Genomic DNA, 10566 nt, shown 5'->3' with positions numbered 1-10566 from the left:
TTGTGGGGCTCAACTTTTGACTGCATTTGTCTTGCAAATACATCCCCGCTGTGAAATGATTATAATAGGAAAAGAGATCAGTTGGACAGCAGAGAAGTTCATGCCAGAAAACAAGTGAACGGTCTGTTTCATAGATTCTCTTTTGTGAATATTAAAACGGGACCTGGTGAAAAATGATGCATGCTTTACACTTTAGAAACCTGGCAACCTCGCAAAAAGCCCTCAGAAACTCTGTCGTACAGAACAAAGGCCACTAGACACATTTTGCTAGGTTGCAGCGAGTTCTATGTCCTTAGCACATGACGTCCATCACGGAAACATATTGTATCGAAATGGTTTGGGGGAGAATACCGGGGATAAAAGAGAATGGAGCGCTTTGATCCGCACCCCAGGGTCCCCGCTCCCCGAGTGCGCACAGACTGACTGCAAGGCCTTATTCACTTCTAGCGAGACACACTTACAACTCAACTGAATGAAATTAGCATATTTGTAATTTATCACATTTTTGTTTAACTTTTTGTTCCTTTGCACGAGGTAAAAAAAAAAAGTAGATTGAATAAAAATAGATCAATCATCAACCACCGAGTGAGCTTTAAAATTCACATGCAAAGCCACTTTCTCGCGTCTTTTAAAGAAATGCGTTTATCAACAGAGGAGAGAAGCTCTTTTGTCTGATGTAGCCTAGCTCAAGAGTTGTAGAACTGATTTTAGCGGGCCATAGCATTTTTGTTCCGATCACTCGAGAAAGTTTTCTGCATGGATTAAAACTTGAAACAAGGTTACGGGTGCAATTCCTCAAACGCATCTATTTTAACAAGCCAGTTTAGGCTATGTAGGCTATGCCCAATCTAATTATGAATCAAATTGTATATATACGGGCATGGCTTCTCCTTGTCGTAAAACATGCAAAGTATCAGTAGCAGATTTTGTGTTGTATCTGAACAGCAAGGAATGGGGGGTTTTGAATAGAGCATAGACTGCACGACACCACGGGGTGGCTGCCTCCCAAGCCTACGCGAATGCGTATCAATGGCTAGTCATATTTCATATAGGGCACGCAAAAGCTGGGCACAATACCTCTCATATTAAGCACGATATTCAACCTATTCTCTCGTGAACAAAGATCATAGTGAGCCGTCTTTATGGCTAATTCAGTCAAAGGCACTTCCCAGATTCCCCTGCAGAAAGGTCACTGCCGATGTGTATGGTCCGCCAAGGGGGGGATTTCATGACTGGACCCGGCCAGCTGTCTCTGTCATATTCTGCTCATAGGCGGACCCACCCTCAAGATCGCCAAACGCATTGAAGCTTGTGAGGAAAAAAGCAATCATAACTCACAATTCAGCTCCGATTTTACTGTCATTTGACTGAACTAATCTGACAATAGCATTTGCATATTCTCTGAGGAAATGTCTGTAGACATAACCTAGGCAATATTTTGCTAAATGTGCACCTGCATTAGGCTAATACTTGTAAATAGGCATGCGCTTTTAAGGTATCCAAAGTTATTTTTCATCGTGATGTATTAAGTGGATTTCCGTTCCCCATAGCACGTAGCCTACTTTTGCAAATGCCTCTTTCTTCATTCAGCCCATGCGCGCACATTTAAAACAAGCACACGTCTAATGCTTGTCCACTATAGCCTATAGGCTACGCAATGTTGACGTTTAAAGCAGTACTTAGTGGACAATAATATAGTAGCTGCGATGTATTGCTATGGGGCGTAGTAAAATTTAACATAATAGCAACAATAACGATATAGGCCTAAATAGGCCAACGATTTATAACTATTGCAATTCTATCGTTTTACTAACAAATAAATAATTTTAAAATGTTGTTAACAGTTTACTTTGAGAGAAACACACAAAGCCTTTGTTGATCGTTTTTCCATGTTAATGTAACTGTTGCATGGGTAGAGACACGTGGCTGTTGGGCGCAAAAGCCTGCTGCAGCCTTATGTTTCCATATTATGCCCGTGCGCAAAAGACGCCTTTGTGTTGGAATATCCAGTACAATAAGACACGGAGGCATACTTTTCAGCTGGCATGAACACTGCCCACGGCACCAGGGAAGTGTGGACAGTCCATGTAAGGCGGTGTCACTTGTTCTCTTTTAAACATTGTTACTTTTGAGGCGAGTCTACTCGCGTGCGCCTTTGTGCAGTTGTTATCTAGGATCCGTCCAGGCTCCCAAGAAGTTAAATAATTCGCAATAGACACCGGTTGCAGACTCGAGGGCGTCCTCAATACAAAAGCCTGGTGCCTAAGCACCATATGCTTAATGGACACAGCCGTAGGAGCTTCAATAAAGGTAAAATGTGGTCTTTTAAAAGTTGGAAAGGTTCCCTTTATTTGATTTAGATGGAGTACTTGCGCACAAACCAAAGCGCGCTTCGGGCATTGAATCTCTTTCTTTTTTGAGGCATAGCAGCCACCACGTAGTGTGCTTCATGGCAGCATACGCTTTTCATCCCGGCTTTGTCTCGAATGAAAGTAATGCTGTGAATTAAAGAAATGACAATATTTTCTATCAGCTTTAAGGTACAAGAGAAGGGCCCTCGAGCTTGGCAAAAATCAGGCACATCATTCATCATGTCACCCCGCACCTGTGGTCCTGGCATTGAAAGTATACAAACCTTTCTTATTAACCTTAATTATTCAGAACGACACAATAGCTGAAATAGAGCAGGTTGAAGTCTGTTTATCCGTGGTGCGTGTATTTTTTTTTATCTCTCCAAATCCCCTTTGTGCACCGAGTTTGTTATTCTTCTTTTTAGAAAGAGTAGCTTCGGACTTGTCAGTTGTGGCAACCAACACATTTTGTATGTGAAATTAGTCCCAAGATGTGCATTTTCTTATTTAATAAATGTATGAACAGTTACTATGAAGTGGAGCCTGTGGCGCGCAGTAGTGTGTTGTGGGGTTGGAGAGATGGGCATGGCGTTAGTGGTCTCTCTAACTCTCAGTATTTTTCACTGTATAAATGGGACCATAGTCTGGACGCCAGGTGATGGCACAAAATCAATGTCCTTGGGAGCCCACATAAAGTCCCCCTTTTCTGCTTGAAAAATTAGCAGACATAAATTTAATTGGCTGATGAAGGCTCGCCAAATGGTCACGAGTTTAATTGTCTGCTTGCTGTAAAAGACAAAACGGCTCGCATTAGAGCTTTCAGCTCGGAGTGTATCGTGGCAAATGTGTTTTATTATAACATACGTCATGCTTTACAGTTCCCATATTGTACAGCGACAATGGTTAATGGTGCATTAACGACAAGAAAACCATGCCAACACATCTTGGAGACGCCGAGGAAAGGGCCTCTCTCTTTGCTTGTTTTAAGCAGCTGCTGTCCAGGACTCGGGTGCACAAAAAGCAAGTTTGAAATACCAGGTGCATCGTAGAGAACCTCGGCGGGAATGGATATGCTGCTGCCTAGAACATAGCCCTTGCAATAAAGATATCAGTGCAATTGTTCGGGACATCCACGCCGTGTTAAACGAGAGGCGCCTGGGCAGTCTGCATTCTGGCAATCGGCGCACCCTTCCCTCCTGAGCCAGTGTGTGTGAGCCAAATTCGAACACCTGTTGGTTAACCCAACATCACACCCCGTCGTGGAAGTAATTCCCTTTTAATGGTTACAAATATGTAGAACTGCAAATGGCGTCATACCTCACACGATTCCCAAAGGGCACCAAGGAAGGAGCTTGGCGACACAGGATTTGCCCACGTGAGCTATGTTGCGTTGAATCAACTGGTGTTTTTTCAATGCTGGCAGCTGGTACCCTGATGCCAGGGTGAGGATACATTAATCAAAATGTGGTGGATTCGTGGATTTGCAGTTGCCATCCATATTTTCTGAGCGATAATCCATCAGATTTAAAGATTATGAGAATCTTGTTAGGCGTCGCCCCCAATAATTAACTCCGGCTTAAAGAGGACTGGATTAAAGATACTGAGAAGGACCATTTTCACTTGCAGAGTGAGATGTGGTGTCAGTAACACTTCGTCGGGATCTGGATTCGCTTGAGTAGTCCAATTGGCACTAATACGCATGCTACAAGCATTTAAAAAACAGATCTGAATGCATTTTCCCTCGCTGCACACGTGCACGTGACATTGAGGATACCGTACAAGTAGGACAAATTATGGGCTGGGAAAGGTTATAATAGTGGAAATAACAGTGCACTAGCAAGTGCTGGGTTTTTTTAGCCTTAAAAAATATCATAAGAATCTTGCGTAGAATGCTCATTCTTCCACCGGTATGCCCATGAGAACTATCCATTTTACGCCTGGGGTGTCACAACTTTTAATTGTTTTAAACTCCGTATAAAACCTGACAGGCAGTAAATGGTCGTCTTCAGTGTCTTGCAAAGACTAAGCGCCAGAGTGACAAGATAGACATTGCTTCTCCACTGAGTAAGCCTATCCCTTCCGCTTCACCGGTACTTCCCTATAGGATGCTTTTGCATGGTTTTGTGGGTGCACACCATTGTAAAAAGTGCCAGGAAACAATGATAGCCGCTTTGCCTTATTGTTCCCGGGCACATTACCAAGCCGAATTGAAATGTTACACTGACCAAAGACCAAGTCCTAAGATTCGAGGTTCATTTATTAAGTCTGACTTGCTAGCATTAGACTTTATAATGACTGTAATGAGATTACATGGTTTTGTTGCCTCCCATGTCAGGTTTGGGTGCTGTTAATAAGGTGCCTACACACTGCATACATTTTGAATGCCAGGGTCCAATATAGCTCAATTAGACAAACAAATCTACCGCTTTCTTTAACACTAACATTTTTGTAGACCAATTGGCTCAACATATATCCCAATAAAATTAACCATCACCACCACGACAACCAACAACAATGACATTATAAAATATTAAGATTAATAATCATCATCATCATCATTCACCATTATTATGATAATCAAATGTGCAACTCAAAAAGTTTGCTCAGAAAGTTTAGATGCTACCTTGTCCTTTTGGTGTTTGGAGCAGCTGGTTCCTTGAGTGCGCTTGACTAGGGTGGGATGGAGCTGTGTAGGTGCGCCTCGTGAGTTTGGGTACGGGTGGAGTTGTGTAGGTGCTCCTCATATGTTTGGGTCTGATGTGTGGGCATGGACATCTGCTCGGACTACCTCTTAATATCTCCGAAGCTGACGTAGACGACGTGACAGAAGGCCAGCATTATGGAACAGAAGCCGATACCACGGGAAAAAATGGACTGGAAGCACCTGCAGCATGGGCAACAGCCCCTGGCAGCACATGGACAAGCCTACCCCACAGTCATGCCTCTTAACACTATAATGGTCCCACATTCGGGATGCACAGTTGCCTGTCCATACTTGATCACCATTGTGTTTTTACCATTATTGTCAGCGTTAGCATGCGCATCATGACGCATAATTTGGATCATTTTGTTATTGTCTGCTATTATTGCTATTTTATAGCTTGATGTCAGCCCTAAACATCTATCTCTATAAATTCTCGAAATCCTTGTTTCATGAGCTGAAGTGTGACAGGAAATAATAGTAAATAATGTCCCTTTAGTCTGTTTGTTAGGATTAACGTTTTGTGAATTACTGTAGGCCTATGTCATGGGCATTCTGGGGGATACTGATTATCTGTCACTTGCCCCCTCATTTATGCCGCAAGTTCATGCGTATTGCCATGCGTTCAGAGGGGGACCAAAATGTCTTAGGCGTACACCTTGGTTAAAATAATCTGTTAATCATCTGTAAAGCCTTTTCTTATTTCAAAGGAAAATGTGTGTTTTCAAACTGACATACAAGACCATCACAACATAATGAATTGTAAGAGCTTTTATTCAAGGTATCATAAATAGGGCCCATTCATAGGTTTCATTCATTATAAAAAATATATATTTCTTTTTGATTTGTACATAAAATTAACTTTAAATTAACAAATAACAATATATTACTGAATCATTGTAAACAATTAAATACCAGTACTACACCATGATTGCCAGTGATCATACCAAAGAAAAAGAGGTTCCTAATATATAAATATTTACATACTTATTATACAACGAAATGTCGAACAATGGATACATCCATACAGTTTAAATACACATATGTGTATACAATAACATGAAGACACAGCTTAGGATATTAAGTCAAATGGAGGCTCATTCTCAATATTATTGAGAGATGATTTTAAGTGCAACTTTCTTGGATCTTCCGGGGTCCAGACTTTTGCTGTCCTGATGGTGTTCTGGTCCTTCAGCTGCTTTTCATCTGTCCAGGAGAGTGAGTGGCCAGCGAGAGGTGGAAGACCATAGTCCGGGTCACTTGGAGACGGCGATCCTAAGGAACAAAAAGTATTGTTTTAGTTTAGTTGTTTGAAAAGCACAGTCAAGGGTTTCCACAAGTATCCCACCACCACTAGTAATAATAATAACAATAATAATAATAATAATAATAATAATAATAACAATAACACTCACTTGTTCCTCTGTGGCAAATTATGACCTTTTTGGGTTGGTTTAAAGCATCACTGTGTGGGTTCCGTATTGGCATGTCTGACTGCACAAGCTCCGCAAGGAAGTTTATGTAGCCTATGGCCAGGCGTAAAGTATCAACTTTGGAGAGCCTCTTCTCGTACGGTAAAGTTGGGATGTGAGTTCTAAGTCCTTCGAACGCATCGTTTATGGACTGCATTCTCCTGCGCTCTCGAACATTGGCAGCTTGGCGCAACTGTTGCATCTCTTGATCGGATCTCATGCGCCTCCGCCTCTTAATTAATAGCCCGTCATCTCTGTGAGGGGACAGTTCTGAGTTGCTGTCCGCGCAGCCGTAAGAGAATGTTGACGAGGAAGACGAGAAGGAGAAGTTGCCAGGGTCGCAGTATTCCCCATTGTGCGTAATCCTGCTGTCTTTGTAGTACTCTTGGATTTGGCTGGTCAAAAACTCAACATCCTCATCGAGAAACTCGTCTGTGTCCAGATGATCTCTTGAGGAATGGTCTGTGAAAAAGTCATCGTCGTCAAAATAAGGGGAGGAAAAGGAGTCCAGCCCAGAAAACGGATCCAAAACAGAGTCCATTTCCCCCTCGAAACTGTGCTTGCTCGTTGCCCAGTAACAACTCTTTCCCACTTCTAGTACTCTTTCCTGGATGTTCAAGAGTTACTTCAACTGAGGACTGGCACGCGAGGACACTTATAACTACATCCACTGTCGCGTGCCATCAACCAGGGGCGCCAACCAATCAGCGCACAGCATCATTCCCTTCCAAAGCGGAGACAGCGCACCTTCAACATAAGCCTCTGTAACCACTCCCCTTGACCCCTCCCATCTGCCCAATATCGCAAACGTGATTCTTGTGTTATTTCTTTTTGTAAATGAGTATAATAAAATATTGAGTTTACAGCAATTAAAGCAAACGCTGTGTTTGGACCGACACAAACGAATCATTACAACCAAACAGGACTAGCCTACTGCATGTGGATCCACAGCACTTTCAAAAAGTCAAGTGACCTTTATATTTAATAGGCCAAATGTATCAACAGAACCGTGCAAACTATCTTGTGCACATTTCACCATCCACCCCTTGGAGACAAAACGCAGCAAAATGCCACAACAATGCTGCATTTAAAACTGATAATTTGATAACCAACGTACGGTTGTTGCACAGTGTCAAGCAGTTCAGTTTTTGGAAAATAGATATTTCCCTGCAGGTGTTGTCCGACAACAAAACACAATCAGACAAGGGTACAAGTTATTCCTACATCTATTTGGGGGGGGGGGGGGGGGGGGGGGGGGGGGGTGGGGGGGGGGGCATAGTTGACCCTGTCACCTCGGAAACAAATCTTGAGCAGGTATGCTCTCCCCATCCAGCCGCCCGCCACTTTGTTAGAACCCGTGAGCACTTAATTATGAAGGCGTCCAGTCCATTTAACACACCCTTGGATTCTCCTTGAGGACCACTGATAATGTGCAAACATTTGTATAGGGCCTACGAGTAATGTCATTGAAAGGAGCTGTCGTTTAAAGAAAACTGGCCGGCAGGGGAATGGGTTGCACATCAATCACTGGTTTTAGGAACAGGTCAGCTACGTTATCGACAGTGTGCACCCGCCGGTGCACAGGACAAGCAGGGGAGCATAAGGAGACACTTGTGGGGACAAAGAGGGAGCAACCAACCATTCAGAGAAACGGCATATAGTCTTGCCAGGCCCTAATTTATGATATGAAGTGTTCTTATCTTTTAAAACGCCACTCAATGAAACGACCACAAAACACGCTACGGGAATGGTGCAGTCGTCACGGACGAAGGGTGTAAATAAATGATGTGGCTCTTCTGAAAAATGACAATATGGAAAACAATAATAAACTAAATTGGGCTGCATGTACAACGAGGGGAAAGTTCATAACGGACACCTTTTTTATCAAGATAAACACATTTCCATATCACAATAATGGCCAGGGCCCGTGCGCGCGTTTTTTGTCCTGCAGTTTAATATAAATATCTTATATTGCATGCACTAAATAGAAGAACGTAGTTATACAATGACCCACAGTTAAATTTCAGCAGATGCATTGGCCATACACCTCAGTCTGTCCCAGGAATCCGGAAAATAAAAAAAATGACTATTTATAGTGAATATGTTTTCCGGCGTTCTCTCATCGTTTAATAACATATAGGCCTAGGTCTATATATATAGAGAAAATAATTACTTGAATACTTCGAAGCGCTTCCCCAACAGCATGCTCTCCTATATTGTAGGTCTACTTTGCAACCCAAGCATAATTTCCTACAATGCCCCAATGCGCAATGCGCGCTAGTCTGGCATAGGCCTACATTTAAGTGGGTTGGTGTTAAACTGCAATAAGTGAAAGCAATTCAAGTAGGACATGTATGAACATGTATTCTGTAATTTTCAGTTCAGTTTTCAGTTCTCTTTTAAAGAACGAAAGTGAGATTGGATACTTATCGTTTGTTATTATTATGCATTGCCACTCAAGGTCCATCTGACACGTTACGCATACACTCATCTTACGAGGTGGCGGTGAAGAGCAGGTAATCAGGCATAGGAATGCATGTGAACAGGTTATGTAGACTACAGTGATGTCTTCACTTACAGCCTGGGGATTAGAACATTAACAAACACCCTATCCTTGCTTTGCGCGCAGATTAGTGTTCTGTTAAAAAATGATGGGGCACGTCCCATTCCCCACACACGTTTCTATTTGACTATATCCTATCAATAGTTAAAAATATTGGGCAGAATATATGGCCCCTGGCAATTAAGATATTGTTCATAATTAACCTTCACTATACTTGTGTAATAATATGGCTACTTGACTTTCACGGCCAGCAATAGGCCTACCATCCAATAGGCCTAAATAACCTATAAATAGCACCTAACGTGACATCACTTTCAACAGGACTACCCAACTTTGAAAAGAAAATTTGGTTCGCTTTTATAGGCAATGGCCCCAACACCAAATGGTAGGTCACTTTTTGTCAGTTGCAATATTTGTACAAAAAGTGCTGCAGAAGTGTCTATTATCGTAGTTGAGAAAACAAACACATGTGAATAGACCAGTCGAGTGGCGACAGCACGCTCACTGCCATGCGTATGGTTTTATTATGACTGGGACTGGTATGCGCATAAAAGCAGCGTGGCCTCACAGTGGTAGCCAAAGAGGGCGTTTGTCAGGCACCTCACAACAAATTATGCTGGTACCTGAGATGCTAACTGGTCGAAGTCTATAAACAACCCTCATCCACGCGTATACAAAGCGAATTGGAGGGGGTCTTTTTGTTCCCCTGAAAGAAAAAAAGTGTATGTCGCACCACGCTGCAAGCTGCACTACGAAGGACAATCCGTGGGAAACGGACCACTTGCGCTCTTTGCTAGTCAATGAAAACCCATTGGTAATAATAAATGGACACGGTCCCGCTGATGCCACAGCCCTGGTGCAATAGGCTGTGGTTGATCTACTTATCAAAACACATGAAATTAAATGCGCAATTGTTGCATGCGTTGAACGGTTAAATTAAATCTGGCCGATAAAATGTTTGCGCAACTCTGTGCTCCTAGTGTGTTCCTCTTTTTATGTATTAAAAATGTATACAATCGCATTTGCAGTGATGGTGAGTGTATTTGTTTGATTTTGAGTCACACCTGTAGGATGGCTGTCGAACAAGGCTGGTCGTACCTGAGTGGACACCTGCTGTCCAACAGAGCACCTCTTTCCAACGATAAAAGGCGGGGAGGACCGTGACCGTCACCTCTGCGTAATCAATTCTCTTGTGTCAAACGTCTCAGCGGTGGAGACTTCTGCAGACCGGACGCATTCATGGGAATAACACCACTTGCATTTCTTGAACAGACGGTACAATGAGACGTTATAAATGAGATGTCGTATTGCTGAAGTCATGGTGCATTAGAATTCATGAACTGACTGTCTGAAACAAAACAGAGAAATATATTCGATTGTTACTGGAATAGTAAATAGATTGCAAACAGTAGAATAAAATAAAAGCGTAAATAGACCTATGTTTTAGGCAGTTTATTATCTAGAGCCCATTGAAAGCGT

At 42.5% G+C, this 10566-nt stretch overlaps 1 protein-coding gene across 1 annotated transcript; it reads right to left on the bottom strand.

Moving 5' to 3' along the window:
• Positions 1 to 5885: 5885 nt before the first annotated feature.
• On the bottom strand, positions 5886 to 7065 carry ptf1a (pancreas associated transcription factor 1a). The gene is made up of 2 exons (XM_063220317.1): positions 6468 to 7065; positions 5886 to 6327 (listed from the first exon to the last, which is right to left on the bottom strand). The coding sequence occupies exons 1-2, from the start codon at positions 7063 to 7065 to the stop codon at positions 6125 to 6127; spliced, it is 801 nt and encodes a 266-aa protein (XP_063076387.1). The 3' UTR covers positions 5886 to 6124.
• Between the last annotated feature and the right edge of the window lie 3501 nt (positions 7066 to 10566).

The sequence above is a fragment of the Engraulis encrasicolus genome, chromosome 16 (assembly GCF_034702125.1).
Source record: "Engraulis encrasicolus isolate BLACKSEA-1 chromosome 16, IST_EnEncr_1.0, whole genome shotgun sequence".
Classification (NCBI taxonomy): domain Eukaryota; kingdom Metazoa; phylum Chordata; class Actinopteri; order Clupeiformes; family Engraulidae; genus Engraulis; species Engraulis encrasicolus.
Note: the sequence above shows the minus strand (reverse complement) of the source record. Positions and strands in the feature narration are given on the sequence as shown.